The following is a 25,257-nucleotide window of genomic DNA, read 5'->3' as shown; positions in this document are numbered from 1 at the left end:
CTAGTAGTGCAGCGGTGTAGGCTTCCTTTGTTTTAGTTTTATGTAAAAATGTGCAACCAATGAGCACACGTGGGCTTAGAGAATGCAGTGCAAAGTGGCTTGTTTACTACAGCTTCTTGAATCTTCCTAGCATCGGGGCGCTGTTTCGGCTGTCCAGTTTGCTCCTGTCGGTGCTTTGGTGTAAGGTAGTGGTTTTCTAAGTTTGTCAAAGTTCGTCACAGGCAAACCCTGCTCATTTTTTCGCGTGGTCTAGGCAAATAAGTGAGCTGATAAATATAGAGAGATTTTAGTGAATAAATGGGGCAAATGCTGGAGTAGCACAATTTAATTAATGGTTATGCTTCACATTACTGATTCAGATTTTTTTTTTCAGAATGTCACCAAAGCTAACGAGTTTGTTAGGGCAGCTGGTAAATTACCACCCATCAGATATTTTTTTTGTCAGTATATCTTCGCCTCCAAGTATGCTACAGGATCGTGGTTTCCATTGTAGCTGCAGTCCAGTGATTGAGGAAGAAACTTTTAACTAGGCAGACGGAGACTAATGTAATGTGTGGCCTGTCTTCAACTGCAAATCCTATGCTCTACCAAGAACTTCACTTTGTCTCGCTCCTTTTGAGGCTTCAACCCGAAGGTCTCCAGGGACATACATATTGCTAGGCTAGACTCTCTGTTCGCTTTCTTCCGAGAAGAACTAAAGAACTTCCTGCTTCTGAAATAAACAATCTTTCTGACGTTTTCTTGCGCTTCCACTTGCAGACTTGGCACCTGTATGAGAAACGTACCTGTTATTGGCACATAGGTACTAACTTTTTGTTCCAAAAAGGATTGTCTTTTCGAAAAACCTTTACATCTAATTCGAACATAAAACTTATATTTAACTTACTTTTCTCCTTGCTGATTAATCCTCAGACATAGCACACTGTCTAGCAATACCTGACACTGTTGCATCAACCTTTTATCCTCAGTGACATATGTGCTATATGAATATTCTGATGAGATCTGTTCACTCTAATGACAAATATAAATATCATTGACCATTATAAATATAAAATCGCCTGTGTACCTATTAATGTTTTTTCTCTAAAGTACTCTAACTGACTGAGTTATGTCTACACATAAAAAAACCTGAAAATCCGTTGATACCTCTTGGATCATCTGCATCTACTCTCACTGACACACCTATGCATTTTCATACTGTTTCCCCTCCGATTCATGCCCCCCTGTTTAAAAGAATGTCCAACTTAAACTCCATAATTACCTGGTAATACTTCACATTCATGTACTTTATCTTGCAGCAACATGAAACTTTCCTTCCCAATGGTGACCGAGCAGGGTTCCTGATAGGCGATGGTGCAGGAGTTGGAAAAGGGAGAACAATAGCTGGAATTATCTTTGAAAATTACATTCTTGGTAGAAAAAGAGCGCTCTGGTAAGGCTCCAGAAAGTAATTGTGCAATTGTTATGGAATTTTTCACCCAAAATATCAGCATACGCGATGTACATGTTGTATTTTATGCATGCACTGTCATTGTCCATCTTCGCACTAGAAAGAAATAATGTGCTCTTAATATCGAGAGGCATATGCAAAGTTTCTTGTGATTACATTGTTGTCTTTCAAAATTGCTGTTGAAACACTACATTTTTATGTTATAAATTTGTACATTATTTTTTTAATTGATAGCCCTAAACTGGCCTTTGTGTGTGATTTGGAACAATTTTTATGATCAACATTTATTGTAAAAAAAAAAAAAAAAACAACCTAAAAAACCCACGTTTTGTATGTATATTTATGATCCATGTTGAGGCTATATTTAGTCAGTCAGTCAAAATACTTTATTCGATAATTCAATATCATAAAAAGACAATGATGAACAAAGTACAATCAATTACTTTTTAAAAAACACGCAATTACAATCACACATTTTAAATATCTTAAAAATCCAGCCAAATCTAAAAAACGTTAACAATTCAAAAACATTAAAAACGATCAGTTCACAGAATGGTAGCTGCCATGATAGGTCATAAAAAGACAATGTGTACAGAAAATGCATTTTTATAGGAGTACATTTAAGCACGATGTTTCATTATCTTATTTCTCTCCCGAGCTGCCCCCCAAAAAAAACTAGCGACATGAGAAATAACCCTCGGACTGTCTAGTAGTTGCAGGTATAGGAGTGCAGGCCTCACTTGAATGAAGCCTGTCTCCTTAAGGATAGGCACAAGAAACTTCCTCCTTGCGGCCATATAATGGCCACAGAACATTACAAAATGCATTGTGTCCTACTATGAAAGATTATCGCAGGAACACGGCGGTGCCTGATCAGAAGTGTTCCATTCCGTGAGTTGGCCCAATGTTAAATAAATCAAATTTAAACGAAAACGCATTAGAAGAAACCTATGATAGGGTCGATTTCACTAAAACCATGTAAAGTTCAGGACCAGGGGGATTAGCAACCATAATGAAGGATCTAACAGTGGTTTTTCTGAGCTCCCTTTCCTCCCTGTCGAGAGATAGCATCTGTAACATGGTCCCCTTCGTAAATGCTATGTCCCTACGAGTTACACTTTCTGGGGAGTGAAAAAGCTCAGGTCTTCCAATTTTCTGAAAACCCTGTTTGATGTAGGATAACCACTTAATTTTATTTAGGTTGTCTAGACTAAGACAATCCTTAAGAATGGTATGATACAGGGAGAGTTTGTCGTTCTACCAAGTCTTCAGCCAAGTTATTAGTGGGGCTACCTTCAACATGTCTGGAATAAAACCAACACCCAACTCTGAATGCACTACAAAAGAAGGGGTTGACTGCGGCACCGATAAGATTGATCTCATGAATTTATTTTCGGTGATTTGCAAGCAGTCCGTGGTACTGTGTCCCCAAAGTGAGCAGCCATACGTGGCTACTGCCAAGCACTTGGCTTTGTAGATGTTTAACAGAGCCGATATGGGCCTAGCCCCAAGTTTTTTGCTAAAGGCCATGATTGCCATAGAGGTTCTAGCAAAAGCAATATTTCTTGCTTTAATCTGTGGGCCCCAATTCCCCCTCTCCTCAAAAATAATACCCAAGTACGGAAAGGTGGGGACTCTGCTAAGTTTCTCATTGCAACAGAAAAAAGTTTTTATATTTTTCTTTCGAGATCCTCTCCCATGTCTCATTATTTGTGATTTTTTTACATTTATTTTAAGATTTAGGGAATTCATAAAACGACCGAATGCGTCCAACAATCGTTGAAGCCCCACCCCAGTTCGTGATAGAAGTACAGCGTCATCCGCATACAGGAGAACCGGTATACCCAGATCTCCTATATGCGGTATGTCTGCCATGGCCTACCTGAGTACAGGTTCAAGAGCGTTTATATAGACTGTAAACAAGAGAGGGGCCATAATGCACCCCTGTCTGACCCCCCTTTCTGGGTGGAAATGGCTAGAACAACGTCCCGCTGAGTTCACTCTGACAGAGGCCCGCAGGCCAGTATGTAGGTCTGCCAAGAAATTTACCAAGATTGGATCAAGACCCAAACCGATTAAAATCTTCCACAGTTTCGATCGGTTTACAAGGTCGAAAGCCGACGAAAGGTCCATAAACCCCAGATATAGTAACCCATCCTTGGCAACGGTATATTTGTCCACTAACAATTGTAAGTTAAGACACTGATCCACAGTACTTCTTTTGGATCTGAAACCGTATTGGACATTTGACAGAATCCCTTTCTCTTCAAGCCAATCCTGTAATTTAAAAAGGATGACCTGTCCCAGGATTTTAACTGATGAATCTATTAAGGAGATCGGTCGATAACAGGCTGGATCTGACCGATTACCCTTCTTAAAAACTGGGACAATAATGGACTCTTTCCAGGATGCTGGGATATTATTATGGTTTAGTTTATTAAAGACCTTACACAGAATCTCTGACCATAATTTTGGAGCACACTTAAAAATATCAGCGGGGACCCCGTCAGGGCCAGGTGCCTTATTTTTCAAGGTCTGATCTATTGCCCTTTCCACATCTGAGACTTCAAAAGAAACACAAATACCCTCATCTCTCTCGGTTGTCATATTTAATGACTCTTGAGGAGCGGTACTAGAGTATATGTTACTAAAATGCATAATCCAAGCCTCATCAGCAATGTTGGACTCAAGAGGGCAGTTCTCTACCGGTGAGAATAGGGGGTGACTTACCACTTTCCAGAATTGGCTACTGTTTTTTAAAACCTCTGGATCAAGTAGCTGGGACCAAGCATTATCTTTTACAGCGTTCTTCCTGGTCTGTATAACCTTTTTGTAGTTTGCTCTCAGCTTGGCTATTAGTACGCGGTCTTTTCTGTTAGACTTTAGGGCTTTTAACAAATCAGCGTGTGCCTTTTGAACAAGAGTGATCAAACCATCTTTTCCCTGAATTTTTAAGGGGTCCCTTTACCACCGTTAGAGTTTGGTTGATCTGTTTGCAAATACTGTCAAATGCACTAACTACTTGCTCGCTAGCAGCCTGTGGGTCTAGACACATAGCTACATCATCCTCCACCCTATTCAAAACATCCTGTAAAATGGCCTCTGGTTCTATATTCTCCCATTTTAGTCTACGTCTTTGATCTATCGGAATCACTCGCTGGCCTCCCTTGTGAGACGCTGTTTTAAAAGGTAACAAATCCCTAGACAAAACCTCCATTAGAACCGGGTTATGGTTGCTAAAGACTGAAACCTCAGTTCTATACCTTAACACTTTACCTAAGATTTTACAAGACATGAAAATAAAATCAATAATTGTGCCATCACCTATGCCTTTAAAAGTTGGGACAATTAAATCACCCTCCACGCATCCTGATTCGTATAGGTTCCACACAGCAAAAAATTCTTCAAGAGCCTCCCCCCTTTTTGAGTGTTCAAAATGTGACACTGTGGAACCGGGGGGCCATCATCTACTAGATTGACACAGGGGTAATCACACGGATGGATATTAAAATCACCAAGTAGAATTATCTCAAAGCACTTTACTTTAGTTCTGTAGACTGACAAAAATGTATCTATCTGGTCCAGATTATGTCTGGTACTCTCAGTAGCTTTGGCATTATAAAAATGTATAAATAAAATATTGGATGAATCTGGGAAATTCATTTCAACAATTAAGCAATTTTCACAACCTGAATCAAGCTGTGACAGTTCTCCTTTTAGCTCTAATTTAAACAAAATTAATAAACCTCCTTTCGATCTTCCAGCCAAACTGCCTATAGCAGGGATGCAAAAATGTCTATATCCATCAAGGGAAAAGCTGTTCGATCGATCCCAGGTTTCCTGTAGAGCCACAATGTCAAAAGTTTTCAAAAAGTAAATCCAGGTCTCGTTACCCACTTTGCCCCTTATTCCAGCAATGTTCCAGGTCATGATTCTACAGACTTGTGTGATAATCCGTGATTGATTTACCAGTCAATCATTTTCCTCCAGAGAGGTTAAGGGTGAAAATCGATTGACTAAAAGCAGAATTTGGTCAGCTGGAGAGTTTGGTCTACACAGGCTATAACAATAGGAATCTTGGGGCATTGGGTTATGATGACCAGAAAAAACATGTGGCACTATACCCTGCATGATAGGAGAAATTGGTGGATAATGTTGGGCAACTTGCGGTTTAATGATGTCATTTAAATGATTATAGAAGAAACCAAGGGGGCGTGCACATACAGAATTGTCTGTCGATGGCAAAGAAGCAGCCCTTAGCAAAACAGTCGCTACATGCTGTGGATGCTTAAAATTTACGATCACACAATCCCCCTTGGTAGACTTTCTCGAATTGCCCAACCACTCCACTCTTCGTGTTGATATGATGTCGTTAGAAAAAGCAAAAACAACAATTGATGGACAGAATGCAGAACAATGTCATACGTTCACCCCAGTACAGAGATCTGGGCCTAAATCCATCGTTTTTTTGCTCTCCACACCACCCCAGGTCAGACATGGCTATATGCAAATCAGCCTCGACCCTGTGCCTCATGGGAACAGTCCAGCCTGAACTGCCAAGCCATATCTTTCCCAGACCGGAATCAAGCATCCAAGGACCGGTTTCTGGCTATCAGCCTTCATCAGCCTGGATAGCTTGACTCCAGTGGTGTGGAGAGCATGGGACTCACGTCTGAGCATACCCATCCCACTCGGGGTGACAAAGGCAAAAACAACAATTGATGGACAGAATGCAGAACAATGTCATACATTCACCCCAGTACAGAGATCTGGGCCTAAATCCGTCGTTTTTTTGCTCTCCACACCACCCCAGGTCAGACATGGCTATATGCAAATCAGCCTCGACCCTGTGCCTCATGGGAACAGTCCAGCCTGAACTGCCAAGCCATATCTTTCCCAGACCGGAATCAAGCATCCAAGGACCGGTTTCTGGCTATCAGCCTTCATCAGCCTGGATAGCTTGACTCCAGTGGTGTGGAGAGCATGGGACTCACGTCTGAGCATACCCATCCCACTCGGGGTGACAAAGGCAAAAACAACAATTGATGGACAGAATGCAGAACAATGTCATACATTCACCCCAGTACAGAGATCTGGGCCTAAATCCATCGTTTTTTTGCTCTCCACACCACCCCAGGTCAGACATGGCTATATGCAAATCAGCCTCGACCCTGTGCCTCATGGGAACAGTCCAGCCTGAACTGCCAAGCCATATCTTTCCCAGACCGGAATCAAGCATCCAAGGACCGGTTTCTGGCTATCAGCCTTCATCAGCCTGGATAGCTTGACTCCAGTTTTGATTCCGGTCTGGGAAAGACATGGCTTGGTAGTTCGGACTGGACTGTTCCCATGAGGCACAGGGTCAGAGCTGATTTGCATATAGCCAGTGTCTAACCCAGGGTGGTGTGGAGTGCAAAAAAACGATGGATTTAGGCCCAGATCCTTGTACTGGGGTGAATGTATGACATTGTTCTACATTCTGTCCATCAACTGTGTTTTTTGCAATTTTCACCCCGAGTGGGCTGGGTATGCTCAGACGTGAGTCCCAGGCTCTCCACACCACTGGAGTCAAGCTATCCAGGCTGATGAAGGCTGATAGCCAGAAACCGGTCCTTGGATGCTTGATTCCGGTCTGGGAAAGACATGGCTTGGTAGTTCGGACTGGACTGTTCCCATGAGGCACAGGGTCAGAGCTGATTTGCATATAGCCAGTGTCTAACCCAGGGTGGTGTGGAGTGCAAAAAAACGATGGATTTAGGCCCAGATCCTTGTACTGGGGTGAATGTATGACATTGTTCTACATTCTGTCCATCAACTGTGTTTTTTGCAATTTTCACCCCGAGTGGGCTGGGTATGCTCAGACGTGAGTCCCAGGCTCTCCACACCACTGGAGTCAAGCTATCCAGGCTGATGAAGGCTGATAGCCAGAAACCGGTCCTTGGATGCTTGATTCCGGTCTGGGAAAGACATGGCTTGGTAGTTCGGACTGGACTGTTCCCATGAGGCACAGGGTCAGAGCTGATTTGCATATAGCCAGTGTCTAACCCAGGGTGGTGTGGAGTGCAAAAAAACGATGGATTTAGGCCCAGATCCTTGTACTGGGGTGAATGTATGACATTGTTCTACATTCTGTCCATCAACTGTGTTTTTTGTCGTTAGAAAAAGCAACAGGGAAGCCGCAATATTTGCTTAACCAGGCTAATACTTTATGATTCAAAGAGTCACGGGTTTCCCCACTAGCATCATTCATATGTGAATCTACACCAGGTACATTAGTTAACACTACTGTGTATGGGGCACAATCTGGGGGGAGGTTGACTATTGTTTTTTGCTTTCTTGCCCTCCGCTCTAAAAGGACTCCTGCGGTGTTCGGTTGTGTATTAACCCGCAGTGTGAGTGGCGGAATAATTGGCTTAATGGGAGGCTGAGCAGCTGGTATTTGAGTATTGCCCCCCCCCCCCCCACCCCCCACTGCTTGCGCTTGCTGACACCTCATTTACAACATCACCTGTACTAATGTTCCTAACTAATGTTACTGAAGTCAGATGAGTAGATAAAAGGACCCCTAATTTAGACACCTCCTTGGCAACCTGATCTAGTTTAGCCACCTCCCCTTTACTTGCGGCAACAGGACCCTTACTAAGCACACTAGGGTTTTGTGGTGCAGCCACATGAGATGTCAAAAGTGTGCCCAATCTAGATACTTCTTTAATGACCTGCTCTACTTTCTCAGCTAATGGTCTAATCATGTCCTCAAATTTAAGCGTGAACATGTTTACCAAGGAATCAAGTTGGTTCGGCTTCAGATTAGTCATGTCATCCTCTGTATGAGTGTCAGGAATGGGCCTTGATTTATCAACAGTAGAGGCCATCTTCTTGACTCAATGATACACTACCCGTTTGTTCTGTGTCCTTCTACAGGCCCTCACGGTTCTACGCGTGGGTGAGGACGTTTGTGGGGGTACTGGGAAAAATGCCGGAGGTATTATTGTTTGTATTTGTGTTTGTGGTGGGTCTTGCGATGTAGAGGGAATAGAATTATCCGGCACCTCCAGTGTGGGTTGTGTTAGTGCAGTTCTATCAATGTCCCCTCCCGATTGAACAGATTGGACATTCCCTGGCACTAAATCAACTATCTCAGGTGGGGTGCAATTACTTATAGGTGAGGGAGGTGGACTAACTCGACCTATGGACATACGCCGTTCAATGTTTATTTTTTCAACAACCTTAACCATGTAGTTCTCAATCGATCCAGCAGATTTTGGCATTTTGGAGGAACGTAGTCTAGTCATGATCAGGCTATAGAATAGTCACTCACAGTTCAGTAGGTCCCAATAGGTTGGATGGGTGTGAAGGCTCAAAGTCCGTGGCCCAGCCCGGCTTCTTCCGGTCTCGGACTGTCGCAGACTGTCCCGCCCTTGTCCCGGGCTTCTCCCGGCGCTGCCCGCGACGCGGGGGCTCCCAGCTGATTTTAAGCGCCAGAGGGCGCAGAAACGACGTTGGCGGCGGACTCACCGCAATTGGTGCCGGGAAATGTAGTCCCTCTGATGGCGTTCCACGTTTGCAGCAGCAAAGGAGGCTGTGGCAATGTCCATGGGTAAGTGCCCCCGTGTCTCCTCTCGTCCCAGGAGTCAGCGAGGTCCGCATTAGTGAAAACTGGGTCAGCCACGTCAACTCCTGCCACTTCGGTCTGTTCTGTCCGCGATACCCTGTCCTCCAGGCCAAAAACCCTTTTTTGTTTAATCCAAGGGTGGTGGAGTGCACAGCTGGTCTATAGATGGTGGAAGGAGTCTGTAGGACTGAAGCTTTTTTGTTTAATCCGAGGGCAGTGGAGGTGGAGTGCACAGCTGGTCTCTAGAGGGAGGGAGTCTGTAGGACTGAAGCCTGCTCAGACCCCTGCTCAGAGCCCTCTCCCCCTCGGCCTGGGACGGTGAAGATGACAATCCGAGGCCGGGGGTGACGTCCGGGGTCAGAGGGTGAAGGTCACCGCACAGACCGAGGATCCTTCCACCCCTACAGCTGCTGGAGCCGAGGAAGAGGCCGGAAAATATCAGCATACGCGATGTACATGTTGTATTTTATGCATGCACTGTCATTGTCCATCTTCGCACTAGAAAGAAATAATGTGCTCTTAGAAACGAGAGGCATATGCAAAGTTTCTTGTGATTACATTGTTGTCTTTCAAAATTGCTGTTGAAACACTACATTTTTATGTTATAAATTTGTACATTATTTTTTGAATTGATAGCCCTAAACTGGCCTTTGTGTGTGATTTGGAACAATTTTTATGACCAACAATTATTGTAAAAAAAAAAAAACAACCTATAAAACCCACGTTTTGTATGTATATTTATGATCCATGTTGAGGCTATATTTAGTCATTTTTAAAATCTTTTTAAAACAAAAAAACTATTACAAATAAATTCTTTAGGGTTGTTAAAACGAAGGGCATATTAGTCACTTTCACTTTGACCTTGCTGGGGAAACCTGTTTGTTTTTTCTTCATGTAGCTGGACTATCCCGTGAAGCCACTGGAGCTGCTGCAGGTCTGCCTGTTTAATCTCGGACTATTTTTTCAACAAAAGACGTGTTCTCTGGTCTGGGTGGAAACTCAAAGTGTACCCCTTATTAAGTGACTGGCTAGTGCCCTTTGAACTGGAGCTATGCACTGACTGTTGGCGAAGGAGTTTCTAGTCCAGGATCATTGCCATTCTGGTCTGTATCCTGTTAGTAGTGTTGCCCACTGGCTTTCTCTAGTAAGGCGCCATAACTTAGCTTTTATCGTGTCTGGGACACAGATGTCAAGATATATTTTGTGCTTATGTGGGATGTTTAGTTGTGGGAAAGTATTCATGCCCTTTCATTGTCACACTGAAGGTTTCCCAGACCCCCATGTTGTGGACAGTTCTTTTTGCAACAGGGGGAGATGCTGTTCCTCACAATTTAACTATTCCAAGCTGAAGCCTGTGCTTCAGGGCCTGCTAAATCTGTCCAGGAACAGGAGGGTCAATGAGAGGCGGACGCGCTAACAAATCAATAAGTATTGTAGACCATCCGAGGGGCTTGAACATGACCAACAGCGGAGTAAATGGTTCTTTGATGTTACCAAAGGCCTGCACACACTATAGTTGATGAGAACCACCAACCAGAATGGATCAACGTCTGGGAATGCCTACAGGGTTGCCTTTGCTGATCCGATTTTGGGACAAAGCACTGCCTGTTGAGCTGTGCTGCACTTTCTTGGAGGAGTGATCTAAACACTAGGATGACACAAGTCCCAGCTGTCAGGAAGGATCTGCATGATTATAGCTGGACTGAACAACCCTGGACCATGGGCCATGTTTCACCACAGCCCAAAAAGCCCAGCAAAAGAGCAGGATCATTAAACCTGCTGAGGACCTGCGTTTGTTGCTTTGACACTTAGAGAAAGCTGAGCCTTCATCTTTATTGTTCATGTTTGGCATCTATCCTAATTTTTTCAGCCCCAGAGGGTGAAGTCGACAGTCTGTTTTCACACCACTAGCGTGATAGTCTGTTCCACTGGTTGGAGGCTGACTTGATATGAGAATCATTTCAACCATCTTTGTAGCCCTCAGTGTTTTTTTTTTAACATAAATTTTTATTGAAAGCGTTGCAGAGTCAAAAACAGTGTACAATTGACATGGTCAAGCAAAGTCCTGGTACAATCACAATAAGAAATCATTGTACAGTTCAGCCCAGTAATCAAGTCCGGCTCATGGCCAGCTCCACCTTGGGGGACTCACAGATTTCACCTCGGTAAATGTTCCTGTGGCCCCACTTCTTGTCCCAGTTCGCGGGGCAGCCACGGAGCTTTTCGGCCAACATGCACCTGTCCAGTTCAGCCATCCAACCCACCAATAGAGGTCTATCAGCAGCACCCCACTTCATTGCAATTGAACGCTTCGCAATTAAGAAACTCAAAGCGGCCCATTGTAACTCTAGGTCATTCAGGTCTGTGGCACCCCAGATATTGAGGACGGCTTCCTTTGGTGACAAAGACATGGTTTTTCCCAGTGAGTCTCATTTTTCGGGCTACCCCCTCCCAAAAGCGCTGTATCACCTGACACTCCCATAATATATGGTAGAAGGTGCCAGTTTGTCCGCAACCTCTTAGGCATCTATCATCCTCTCTCCTCCCGATTGTGGCTAATAGAGTTGCCGGCATGTAGGTCCTGTGTAGAATTCTCAGTTGGATCAGTCTGAGTTGGTGATTAATCGCCACTTCCCTGGGGGACATCAGGGCCGCCTGCCACTCATCCTCTTCCAGGTCACCTAGGTCTGTCTGCCATTTATCTCTTAAGGGCTAAAATGTATTTGGGAGGTTATTACAGAGCTTACAGTATGTGTAGGAAATGGCCTTTGTCGGAAGGGGTTCTGAGAGTAATCTGTCTTCCAGGGGGGAGGACTCGTGCAAGGAGGAGAGATCAGGGACGGCGGAAAGGAGGGCGTGTTTGATTTGGCGGTATCGGAAGGCCTCAGTTTGTGCGAGTGTGTATCTGGCTTGTAAGTCTGTAAAGGTTAAGAGTTTACCCTTATGCATCAGGTATCCTATTGTTGAGATGCCGATTGTGTCCCACTGTAGTGTAGTTCCTATTATCCCAATAGGCTCTGCGCATTGGAATAATACCTTCAATAGTATAGGCCTAGACCAGACGTTAACTAGGTCTACTATTGTCGATATTAGACTTAAAGTTTTGGGTTTGCCAGCTAGCTCAGAGTTCACTAGAAACTTTCTCGAATAGGCAAGGAGGAGTTGAACCTCCCTGGATAGACAAGAAGGGATTTCGTTTCTGACAACCATAGAACATGACAACTTTGCTCTCCCCTAATCAAGAGTGTATCTCTAGAGTCGTGTGAAAACAGAAGACGACTTATTTTGCTCAGTCAGTACGTGCATTCTTAGTCTCACCAGATTGTAGAGAAAAGGAAGAGACGGGCGTGTTCAATAAAAGATGTTATTTATTGATCAGTCTCTTTTCTCATACAAGAGAAATGGATCGATATTATTGCAATACTTATGGTTAAGTAAAGTGCATACAATAAAAGCAGAAGTATAAAATAATACTGTAAAAACATTGATATGGTTTCTAAGCCATATGAAGGTTTAAAATGAATAAAATGAATACATACACATTTACATTTGACTAATCGTACTCAACTGGTGTTTCTAACTACGCCTACCCCGTGTACCTGACCTAAGCCTAATACGTGGGCGGGAATAGAAAGTTACAGTTTAAGTTAAGTTTGTTTTGCCAAGTGACTGACTAAAGAATTCTCTGCAAGGGGTTATTCAGTTCTGTACCTGGAATCTAGGATGAATGAGGGATGGTATCTCTCGTCTCTGGTCTCGATATTCCAGGCTGCCTGCGAGGGCTACCCGGAAGCGCCGGAGCTGGATTTCTCGGCAGGAGAAAGCAGCGTCTCGTTCTCAGCGCGTCAGGAAGGCGGGGCTGCGCCAGCGGGGTCTGCTCTGCTTTGGGCTTCGGCAAGTCTGGCTGCTCCGATCTCGTCACCACCGCGTGTGTTTGCATAGGGCAATATCGGTAATATTTATACCTTTAAGGTGCCGAGATTGACGTAAGTATGGACATAGATACGTCAATAAGGATGTCATACGACCTGGTCGTTAGCACATTCTTTTGCTGAAGTTCTCGGTGAAATCAAAACAATGGCCGCAGGGTTTTTCCCAGGTCTGTCATAGGTTTGATTTGTTTTGAGAACTCCGTATGCCTTATCAGGGGCTGGAGGAATATCGCTTGTCTAATTAGATGGCAAGCGTTATGACCTAATCAGATAACACGTTCCTGTGCCGTAGTGTGGCTTTATCAGATAACGGTTCCTGCATCATGGGGGTTTTCTGCCTCATGGGATGGCTGCTAGTTAACTTGTTAACCAGAATAGGGTCAGGAATAGGGGGATCGATACAGAACCTATAGGACTACATCACACCACTTGTCGAAACCCAGCTGGAAGCAGAGGGAACCAAGCTGTTGTGATGCCCACAGTGGGGTGGCTTTAGTGAGTCTGTTCGACCATCCCAGGCGAGCCGTGGCTTGATGCCATATTGTGACCGTGTGAGCCATAGGGCCAATGTATATATTCTTTTTGGGCTTACTGTATAGGACCCCGAAATATCCCTCCCGTCCAGTCTGGTATCTGTCAAGGTGGAAGGCTGGGTCATTGGGTGAGCCGTGTATCCAGTGGTTCATGGCAACCAGTTGCGTTGCCCAGTAATAGAGGCGCAAGTGGGGGAGTGCAATGCCTCCATCATACCAGCTCATTGTCAACTTTTGTAGGGCAATACGAGCAGCCCCACCATCCCACAGGAGAAGGTGGAGGTCGCTCTCCACCGACTTGAAGTAGGAGTCAGGAATCGGAAAAGGGCAATTTTGGAGGGCGTACAGGAAGCATGACCCTCAGTGTTTTTGAAGATATTGCTGATTGTAGCCATTGTCAAGATTAACCTTTTCTGAATAGTTACCAGTGGCTACTGGTGTTACTATTGGTGTCTCTTGTCCCATGGGTTCCGCAGCCACCAGAAAAGCTTGCTTATGACAAACTTGCTCACCACATTATTTATGCTGTATTTAGTTTAAACATGTTTAAATGTTTTGAAAGCAAACTAGTTTAAATATGTTACGTCTATATCTCATGCTCCCTACATCATGGAAATATCAACCATACTTTAAAGTTACAGAAGTTAAGGTAGTCACCTTGCTGCACAGGAGAAGCTACAGTTTAAAGCAGCTATGGAGAATGGAGCGTCAGCACAATCTAGGCATATGTAATCTCCTAAATGACACCCCCTTTAATCAAGAGTAATCAGAAAATATAAATTCCCAATTACCCCCCAACCCTACATGTAGTGGTGGAAGGTGTCTGAACTTGGGGAGAGGGGTTGGCCTAACGGCTAAGGCGCTCGACCTCGGACCTGGGGATCTGGGTTCGAGTCTCTGTAACAACGCCAAAAACCTCCTGTGATTCTGGGCAAATCACTTAATCTCCCCAGGCCTAAAAATGAAAGTGTCCTCATGTAACGTAACGGTGCTATGTAAAGCGCTCTGATACCTGATTCGGTTCGGGTCTAGTTCGCGCTATATAAAACTCTACAAAAAAAAACAAAAAAACCTCTCTAGAACAGTTTTCATCCTTCTGTAGTAGGGGATCTCTGTGTATAGTCATAATCTAGTGAATAGTCCCGCCCATCTTCGTGGACCCCGGAGCAATCAAAAATAATCTCTTAAAGTGTCGAAAAATGCAGAACTGCACAGACACTTTAGGAGAGAATTAAAGACAGATAATGCAACCTATATCCACAGGCTACTTTGTCCAGTACTTCAACTAGAAATTCCACCAAAAATCCACAAACAGCAAAGCCTGTCCAGATTTCCCTTGCTTTAACAGCAAAAACCCTCTGGAATGATAGAGAGTAAGACATGGACAGACAAGCCCCATAGGCTGCCATTATGTGGCTCAGAACAGGATACTGTGCCTTTAAAAGAACTTTCCAGAACTTCACAGTATCCCAGAATGCACTGCAGATCCCTTTTACTTTCAGTTCTTTTTTCCGGCTCCTGCAAGCAGGACCCTGGAGCATTGAGCTCTCCCTTTACAAGGGTTTATTGGTGATTTTTTCACTTTTTCAAAGTTATTTGAGTGCTATTCTTGAAGTACTTTGCTGTTTCTTCCTGTTTGTCTTTGGGTGCACTCTTAATTGTCAAATGCCCTGACTGCTCCAGGAAGAAGGCCAAGTCTGACCCACACGAGGTGTGTATCATCTGCCTTCCTTCATCCCATGTCCCAGAGGAGTGTGACATCTGCCATGGGTTTCTCTAGCAGGACCCTGAGGGATAGGATGAAGAGGCGATAAAAGACGTGCCTCTGTCTCAAAGAGGAAGAGGTCTGTACTCCTGGTTCTTCCTGGTCCGCAAAAAGGACCAGAACGAGTTGAGGCCCATTCTGGATTTGCGACAAGCAAACAAGTGGATTCGCCGAGAGAAGTTTTGCATGCTGTCGTTGCATCCGATTTATCCTCAGCTGCAACGGGGAGACTGGCTGTGTGCCATAGATCTACAGGATTCATACTTCATGTGCCCATTGCACACAAACACAGGAAGTTCCTGCGATTCCAAGTCGGCGCCAATCATTATCAGTACACAGTACTGCCATTAGGACTGAAGTCTGCGCCCAGAACATTCTCGAAGTGCATGGCAGTGGTAGCCGCACACCTCAGGAAGAACAAGGTTTTTACCCGTACCTGGACGACTGGTTGATCAAGGCCTCCTCCTTCTCGGAAGCTCAAGCGCACTTCCAGAAGACGTGCATTCTCTTGAACAAACTGGGGTTTCACATCAACATGTCCAAGTCTGTCCCGACTCCGGTCCAGTGCATCCAGTACTTGGGAGCCTCCATCAATACTGTTAGAAATGGGATCCCTGGCTGGCCAGAGCTTGCGCCCTAAGTGTGGCAGGGTATGCTCAGACGTGAGTCCCTTGCTCACTTGGCCACTGGATTCAAGATAGCCTGGCTGATGAGGATTATGAATCGGAAACCGGTCCCAGGATGCTTGTTTCCGGTCCATGGAAGACATGGCTAGGCAGTTCGGGCTGGACTGTTCCCATGAGGCACAGGGTCAGACTGATTTGCATATAGCCATGTCTGAAATGGGGTGGCTGAGTGGGCTAAAGAATGGTGATGGATTAAACCCAGATCAGTTGACTGGGGGTGAGTGTTTGATTTGCTCAAACGTTCCGTCCATCATCCCCTTTTGTATCGCTTTGTTCGCCCTAAGTGTGGCAGGGTATGCTCAGACGTGAGTCCCTTGCTCACTTAGCCACTGGATTCAAGATCGCCTGGCTGATGAGGATTATGAATCCGAAACCGGTCCCAGGATGCTTGTTTCCGGTCTATGGAAGACATGGCTTGGCAGTTCGGGCTGGACTGTTCCCATGAGGCACAGGGTCAGACTGATTTGCATATAGCCATGTCTGAAATGGGGTGGCTGAGTGGGCTAAAGAATGGTGATGGATTAAACCCAGATCAGTTGACTGGGGGTGAGTGTTTGATTTGCTCAAACGCTCCGTCCATCATCCTCTTTTGTATCGCTTGCGCCAAAGTAAGTCCGAGACCACCACTCCTAAGTCAGGGCAAGGGAGTTACACGCCAAGATAACCCCTGCTCACCCTCTAGGTAACGTGGCGCGAGCAGCAAGGCTAAACTCGGAGGCGATGTGATTTAAGTGTTTGCTCATGCACCCCCAGCAACAACACCCAGGGCCCACCACAAAGGAAACTCCACACAAGGTTATGTATAAAAATAGCCTTTGTATTACACCAAAACACATTAGATAAAAACACACACTTTACAATGTGCCACAGGCACGGGCAGAATTTACAGGGAATATGTACAAGACAGGGCCACCTGGACCACTGTCAGGAATCAGCACTTTTAGAAGTAACTCTTTTAGAATATAGCACATAGAATGTAAAATCACTGTAGCACAAAATAGAACACAACCAGTAATCACTGGTAACCAGGACCTCACTAGCACCACCTGCACTAGGAGAAAAACAACCACCTAAGTATCACAATACCTGTAGGGGTGAAGCACATAACACATGATGCATCAACAATACATTCAGAGGTGTAAGAACAAGGCACATGACGCATAAAAACACATTCAGAGGTGCAGATAACACATGATGCAAAATACATTCAGCGGTGTAAGAGCAAGGCACATGATGCATGAAAACATTTAGCGGTGTAAAACAAGAACAATTGCGCAAAGATCACATTAGTCACCACCTGTGACTGTCCCTAGGCCAACTGGCCTCCCTAGGGCTAGGACGCCCTGTGTCCCAAATGTCAGGGGCCTAAACGTAGCAGTTGCCCACAAAGTGCTGGGCAACTGGTGCAACAATGGAGGGGGGGGGCAACGCTGGAGCCTCGCAGGCTCTGGCCACAAGAAATGCCCCCTAGAGCCTCTCTGGGCTCTCAGAACACAGATGCAGCCTCACTGGGCGGTGGGGTCCCTCACGGGGGACCCAGGAACACTTAGGGCGCCTTGAGCCTCTCGGGCCCGCAAAACCACTCGTGGCTCTCTGAATTTAAAAATGTCCCCAGGAGCCTCGGGGCTCCAAATCACAAAGATGCCGCTGTTGGAGTCCCTCACGGGGGACTCAAGCTCACAATTGCCCCCGGGGCCTCTCAGGGCTCGAAAACCAGCAATGCCCCCGGTCGGAGCCTCTCAGGCTCTTCACACTGGAGGGGAGGGGCGGGCACCGGCAATGTGCCCCGACGCCCTCCTCCCCGATACTGCACACCAGGGCCCCACTCACCGGCTCTCTGCTTCCCGGGCGGCTCTGGCTACGGGCTCCCTTCGACAGGCCTCTTCACCGGCTGCTGGCAGAGGTCCGGGGCTATCCTCTCACTCGGGAGCCTCGGCAGGGCGTGCAGGCTGCTTCCTGCTTCTCCGGCCTGGCCCCGTCACGCTGCAATCCGCCTGACTTCCTCTGGGGCTGCCAATGGCAGCGCGGCCCTGGGGGTATGGAGGCAGGACTTCCGGGTCGCACTAGGCAGCGGCCCGGCCACGGTTTCGATGTCCCTGGGCTGCGGCGGTGATTGTCGAGGGGTGGGCTCCCTCAGCCATTAAATCAAAAAGCGAGGTGGGCACTCGATATGGGCCAAACACAGCGCAAGATCCCTGGCAGGGTGGGCACCTGCCAGGGGACTCTAAAAATCGGCAATAAGCGGGGTGAGCTCCCGCGCCGCAAATGGCCAAAAAGGGGGATCCCCACGCCGGGGAATCCCTCGAGGGCGGCAATTAAGCGGCCAAATGCCAGGTTGGCACCGGCAGAGAAGATACAGCGCTCCCAAGCGCTTTAATAGCAAATAAAGCGCTTCCAGCGCTTGAGGGGAACAAACAGTCCAGCCAAGTTCCTCAGATGGGTAGGGGGGCAAGGCTGGGCCCAGAGCCAGTTCACTGGGTCTCCAGGCAGGGAGACAATCCAAGTGGCGGTCCTCCTGCCCAGCAACAGCAGCAGCCCCCTCAGGATCCTGGAAGAGAACAATTTCTAAGGGGGCACAGCCCCTCTTTTATACACCACATTCCTTTGTTCTGGCACAGGGTGAGGGGAGAATCCAGTCGCAGCTGGTTGGTGAGCACTCTTGATGTGCTCAATCACCCTTTTCATTCACTGGCAGGGCTAGGGTCATCAGTCGCACCACAGGGGGCGGAGCCAGCATTGTCTGGGGAAAACCCAGCCTCATTCAGGACACAGGTACACTCCTCCCCAGCCATCAGCATGCTAATCTCCACTCTCACCACCGGGCAGACCCATCATCATCATGACTCATGGAGCCTGGCATCCCAGCCAGCTCCAGCCAATCACACGCCAGCACCTTCACAGCACACACATAGCCATGTCTAGAAGTGGTACTTCCGCACAAGACACAATCATGCCACATACATCATAATCACACGAGTTCACACATACCAAACTCGAGCATGCACACCTCACGCATCAGGAGCTACCAGGGACACACAGTCCCCATTCATTCCTATGGGAGGGCAGACCTATCTCACCACATGCACTCAAAGTGCGCATGCACTTTCTACTGGGACACAGTGAAAGTGCGCAGAACCCAAAAATCACCATCACCAGGTCACTATTAAAAGCAAAAAGTTTAGGGGTAAACCTGCCAGAAGGGCCAAGTCCAACAAATACGTGTCTCCTTCGGAGGAGAGACGATTATCACTCCTTCGGAAGGCTCAGGCTCTTATGACCACTCCATCTACAACAGTGAGGACGGTGTCTTCTCTACTGGGATCGATGGCCTCTTGTATCTTCCTCACGCCACACGCACGGCTGCACATGAGACCATTGCAGGACTGCTTGGAGGATCAGTGGGATCAGAGGAAAGGGTCTTGGGACGACAGGATACGACTGTCTCTGCATGCTCTTCAGTCTCTGAAGTGGTGGTGTTCGGCGGAGAATCTCCTGAGAGGGGTTCCCTTCCACAAGGACATCCCCACGCAGACTATCGTGACGGATGCGTCCCTCCATGGCTGGGGGGCGCACTCCGGAGACTTACAGATTCAAGGGACGTGGTCCCAAACGGAGTCCACGTACCACATCAATTTCCTGGAACTCAGAGCTGTTCACTTGGCGCTGAAGGCCTTTCTTCCGTCCTTCCAGACCAACTCTCTGCTTCTGCAAACGGACAATACGACCCCGATGTATTACCTCAACAAGCAGGGGGGCTCGAGATCGCGCACCCTGTCGCAGGCGATCTGGCACTGGCTTCTGGCCAGAGGACTGACGATAATGGCTACCCATCTACCAGGTGTGCAGAATGTTCAGGCCGACGCACTGAGCAGACTGATTCAGGAAAATCACGAATGGGTCATAAACGATGAAGTACTAGAAGTCTTCGCAAGGTGAGGGACTCCAGACGTAGATCTGTTCGCCACCGCCGAAAACAGCAAATGCCGAGACTTCGCCTCCAGGTACTACCAGCCGGGGATGCTGGGTAATGTGTTATGGCTCAACTGGTCGAACAGCTTTCTGTACGATTTTCCACCCATTCCCCTGATTCCGACGGTTCTCATCAAGCTGTCCCAGTCCAGGGCGCGGATGATACTGATTGCCCCTGAATGGCCCAGACAGTGGTGGTTCACGGACCTGCTTCACTGGTCTCTCCTTCCTCACATGAAGCTGCCGTGCCGGCCGGACCTTCTCACGAAGTTTGGGGGGCACATATTGCACCCCAACCTCTCGTCATTGAGTATGGCGGCATGGCTCCTGAGATAGTGCAATATGGCCATTTCAATCTCACTGAAGATTGCATGGACATACTGAAGGAGGCTAAGCGACCTTCCACTAGGACTTCTTATGCTTACAAGTGGAAGAGGTTTTGCATCTGGTGCAAGTCCAAGAACTATGACCCGACTGTAGGAGAGTAGGGTCTGCAATCCTATGGTCACCCCAGATTTTTGCTTTTTGCTTCACTGGTTTACGACTTTCCCTGGCTGTGGGCCTGCTAATCAGACTCACAGCCGAGCTGTTCTCTCTCTAAATTGACATCCATGTACTTTAGGTGCATTTCCCAATTGGTACTGGGCCACCTTATCAGTCCCTGTACAGTGTACCGTAGGTACCCAGGGCATAGGTGTACCCAGGGCCTACCAGGGGCTGAAGCATGTATTATGCCACCCCTGGCTGGCCATCTAAACAGACACAACTGGCTGGTAAGACAGCTGGGGCAAGGTGGTGTAATCACCCTTTGCTATAGATATAGTATACCTATATCTAACCCTAAAATGGACACATATATTCCTATCAGTCACTCCTATGGCTGGCCTTATCAATCCTGAAGGCAGACTGCTTGGAATTATGTGAGATGGTGCTCTGGCATGAGCTGAGCCCGTCTGCAGCTTGCGGAACCAAGTCCTAATAGCTGTTCCATGATAACGCTATACCATATACTCTTAAGTGCATTATAATCCTCGCGGTTGAATGCTAACTTTGGTGTAGCATTATCAAAGCATATTGAGTAAGGTGTCATACGAATTGGAATACTACCCCCTCGCCAATTCTGGCGACGGGGGTAGCATTCCACCCTTTTAGAGGGACACGACATGTATGTAACTGAGAACCCCAGTTAAAGTTCACTCGAGCCTTAGCATCACAAAATGGATGCTGCCACCACAGACACAAGTCTGACCTCCTGCTGCTGGGAGTCCTTCCAACGAGGGAGGCCTGGACAAAGGGTTTCCTGCCTTGGGAGGTGCTAGCATCACCCCACACAGGATTTTGTGTATTAGATAGGACAGGCCTGAAAGGAATGAGACATGCCTGGGGCACACAAGGTGCCCTGTGCATACACCAGTTCAAACCAGTTGCTGGGGCGCACCAGCCCCAGCTCTGGCACGAAACCGGACAAAGGATAGGGGGTGTAACCACCCCCCTTCCTGGTCCCACCCATGGGAGGGACCTAGTCACTAGTGCAGCCCCCTTTAGGAGAATAAAGGTAAGAGCTGGTCCCATTCCAAATTAGATTATCCTGAACTATTCAACAAGAAGAAACTCTGGCCTTCGACGTTCTGCTCCACAGAAGACTGAAGAATCTTCCTTGTGGGCAAGGAGTGTCCACCCTGCAACTGCAGGCACCATCAAGCGTCCTAGCGGTTCACTCTGTCGTCCTTCCTGCCGGAACAAGACTTCAGAGCCCGACGAGATCCGGACTTCCAGACCTCTCCGACCTCAACCTACATCTGCAGCACAGCTGAGATCCGTGGGTGCGACGAGACACGTGGGACCGGCCATCTTGAAGAAACCGCACTTCGCTTCCAGCACGACTTCAGAGGCATCCTCGTGAAAGTGCTTTGGGGATTGAGAAGCCCCAGCCCCGAGCAGCTCCTGCACCGAAGACCAGCCCTCCAGCATCCACGAGATCTGCGTGGGGCCCTTTTGCTTGGTTGCTGCTCGACGCGTTGTCTGGTCACTTGCCGGCTGGCTAGTGGCCTCCTAGACGACGATCCTTGAAATCTTCACTGCTGGTCTGGTTGCTCCAGACTGGCCCTTGCTTCATTCCAAAAGAGAAGTAGCCCGGACCCTCCTGCTCCGCACCAGACGCGTTCCCACTCACCGCGTGGGTTGCCTTTGCCAAGGCCTGTTGACTCCGGATCCGACACCGCCGACAGCGAGAGCCTGCGTGGGACAGCTCGTGCCTCCATCCTGGTCGTCGAAGACACCTCCTGGTCCACTTGGCTGCAGAGACAAGCGTCCACTCTTCATCTGATCGCGACGACAGCTCCTGGTTCCCTCCTGGTTCCACACCGGTCACTGGCTAGTGACTTTGAACACTGCCTCCTCTGCTTTCAGGTCCTCTTCTTCCTCGATCCACCCGTGGATCGCACCGTACATCTTCCACTTGGTCGCCTGCAGCATCTTTCTTCAAGGCTCCATAGACTTCGACGCGGAAACCCGACACACTTTGACACCTATGCACCCGCAGCCCGTGGGTGAGGTAACAAGAGCATTTCGGTGCTCAAGGGTAGATTAACTCTCCTAGTGTCCAGATTTCCAGTCGTTTTAGTCCTAGATAGTAAAGACTGTCCGTACTTACCTTTTTCGTAAACAGTACTGTCCATTGACTTTGTTCCGCATCTCACGTGTTCACACTCTGCACACGTGTCCCGTGGGCCTCCTATTACTTACCTGAGGTTAGGATAGTGTAGTCCCAGCGAACCTACAGCCTCTGGACAGCTCCATTCCTTCTATTGCTTTCCTTATACCATTTACTTAGTATATGGTTTGTCGTGCCCCTAGGGCACCATTGTAATTTTGTGCAACTAATCGTATTTTTCTTGAGATTGTCATGTGCTTCGCCCTCTGACCTCATAAAGAGTTCAGAGGTGTTTGTTATAAATAAATATACTGTTTATTACAACCTGTGTGGTGTCCTTTCATCTGGTATTCAAGGGGTTATATGTGGTAAAACAGCTGGCTTCACATGCCAAAAGAGTTTAGCCTAAGACTGCTTTGTCCATGCTGCCATTAGGATAGCTGGTCTATAAGGTTGACTTACAACCAATCCCCATAAGGGTTGTTTGGACTGATACAAGGTGATCACTAGAACTAGTGAGCATCATAGATTAGGCCAACTTCTCACACCGACGACATGTAAGGAAGATGTCATCCTTCCTTATCTTCATCTGGCGCAGTCTGGCCTTAATGTCCATTCCATTAAGGTTCATCTGGCTGCATTGACTGCCTACAGGAAATGCCCTTCACAGACTTCCTTCTTTCAGATCCCTGTGATCAAGGATTTTTTGGAAGGCTTGAAGAAAGTGTTCCCTCCTGTCCGGCTTCCTTCGCCTTCATGGGAATTGAATGTGGTGCTGTCCAGATTGATGAAGGAGCCTTTTGAACCTATTCATAAGGCTTCGTTGCAGCACCTGTCCTGGAAGGCGGCGTTCCTCGTGGCCATTACATCGGCCCTCAGGGTGAGTGAAATTCAGGCGTTGTTGCCAAGAACCTTATACTGTATTTCATGCAGCTAAGGTTATGCGTACTCACCCTAAATTTCTTCCTAAAGTTATATCTGACTTTCATGTTAACCAGACCATAACTTTACCTACGTTTTTTCAGAATCCTTCCTCTCCAGCGGAAAGGTCCCTGCATTCCCTGGATGTCAGGAGGGTGTTGATTTTATCTGGATAAAACCAAGGATATTCGTAGGTTAGACCAATTGTTTATCAATTATGGATCAGTCAGGACAGGTCTTGCTACCTCTAAACAGTCCATTTCTAGGTGGATTGTGTCCTGTATACAGTTGTGTTACCAAAAAGCTGGTAAGACCTTAGGGGGTAAACCGAAGGCTCATTCCACCAGGGGCAAAGCTGCCACAACTGCTTTGCTCCGTAATGTTCCTATTGCAGAAATCTGCAAGGCGGCCACTTGGAAGTCGGTCCATACCTTTGCTAAGCATTACTGCCTGGACACTGATGCCAGGGCAAACGCTCAGGTTGGGCAGGCTTCGCTGCGAAATCTGTTCGCACAGTAGTGGTGTTATTTCTCTTTTCTCCACCGCCGCTTTGGTGTGGGGATGGGCTTGCCATTCTATTCACTAGATTATGACTATACACAGAGATCCCCTACTACAGAAGGAGTAGTTTCTGTCCTGTAACTCCAGTTCTGTAGTAGGGGTATCTCTGTTATAGTCATAAGCACCCGCCCTCCTCCCCGGTGGAGAAAGATATTCATGTAAGGAATGCTACAGGTCTGGCGTGTTACGCCTTTCAAAAAGAACTGAAAGTAAAAGGGACCTGCAGTGCATTCTGGGATACTGTGAAGTTCTGGAAAGTTCTCTTAAAGGCACAGTATCCTGTTCTGAGCCACATAATTGCAGCCTATGGGGCTTGTCTGTCCATGTCTTACTCTCTATTATTCCAGAGGGTTTTTGCTGTTAAAGCAAGGGAAATCTGGACAGGCTTTGCTGTTTGTGGATTTTTGGTGGAATTTCTAGTTGAAGTATGTAGGAGAGTAGGGTCTGCAATCCTATGATCACCCAGATTTTTGCTTTTTGCTGCACTGGTTTACGACTTTCCCTGGCTGTGGGCCTGCTAATCAGACCCACAGCCTAGCTGTTTTCTCTATCCAAATTGTACTCAGGTACTGAATTGGCACTGGGCCCTCTCCAAGTCCCTGTACCCAGGGCTGAGGTGCACCCAGAAGTCTCCCAGGGGCTGAAGCATGTATTGTGCCACCCCTGGACTAACTAACTAAACTGACACAACTGGCTGCACGACAGCTGGGGCAAGGTGGTGTACTCACCCTTTGCTTTAGATATAGTATACCTATATCTAACCCTAAAATGGACACACAGATCTCCTATCAGTCACTCCTATGGCAGGCCTTAACAATCCTGAAGGCAGAGTGCTTGGAATCGTGTGAGATGGTGCTCTGGCATGAGCTGAGCCTGTCTGCGGCTTTCGGGATCTATCCCTTAGCCGTTTCCATGATATCGCATACCATATACTCTTAAGTGCATTATAATCCTCGCGGTTATATGCCAACTCTGGTATCGCTTTATCAAAACATGTCGAGTAAGGTGTCATACGAATTGGAATACTAACCCCTCGCCAATTCTGGCGACGGGGTTAGCATTCCACCCTTCTAGAGGGACACGACATGTATGTAACCCCTAACCCCGGTTAAAGTCAAACAGAGCCTCAGCTCCACAAAATGGATGCTGCCACCGAGACACAAGTCTGCCCTCCT

General features: G+C 47.1%; 1 protein-coding gene across 6 annotated transcripts in view; it reads left to right on the top strand.

The window, feature by feature from the left end:
* Positions 1-25,257, top strand: part of SBNO1 (strawberry notch homolog 1) — a 1,344,504-nt gene that overhangs the window by 366,543 nt on the left and 952,704 nt on the right. For all 6 annotated transcript variants that reach the window (XM_078667602.1, XM_078667600.1, XM_078667599.1 and 3 more), the window contains one exon: positions 1,299-1,432. In XM_078667602.1, the coding sequence (XP_078523728.1) occupies positions 1,299-1,432 (134 nt within the window). The remainder of the gene's footprint in view (positions 1-1,298; positions 1,433-25,257) is intronic.

The sequence above is a fragment of the Lissotriton helveticus genome, chromosome 11 (assembly GCF_964261635.1).
Source record: "Lissotriton helveticus chromosome 11, aLisHel1.1, whole genome shotgun sequence".
NCBI lineage: Eukaryota > Metazoa > Chordata > Amphibia > Caudata > Salamandridae > Lissotriton > Lissotriton helveticus.
Note: the sequence above shows the minus strand (reverse complement) of the source record. Positions and strands in the feature narration are given on the sequence as shown.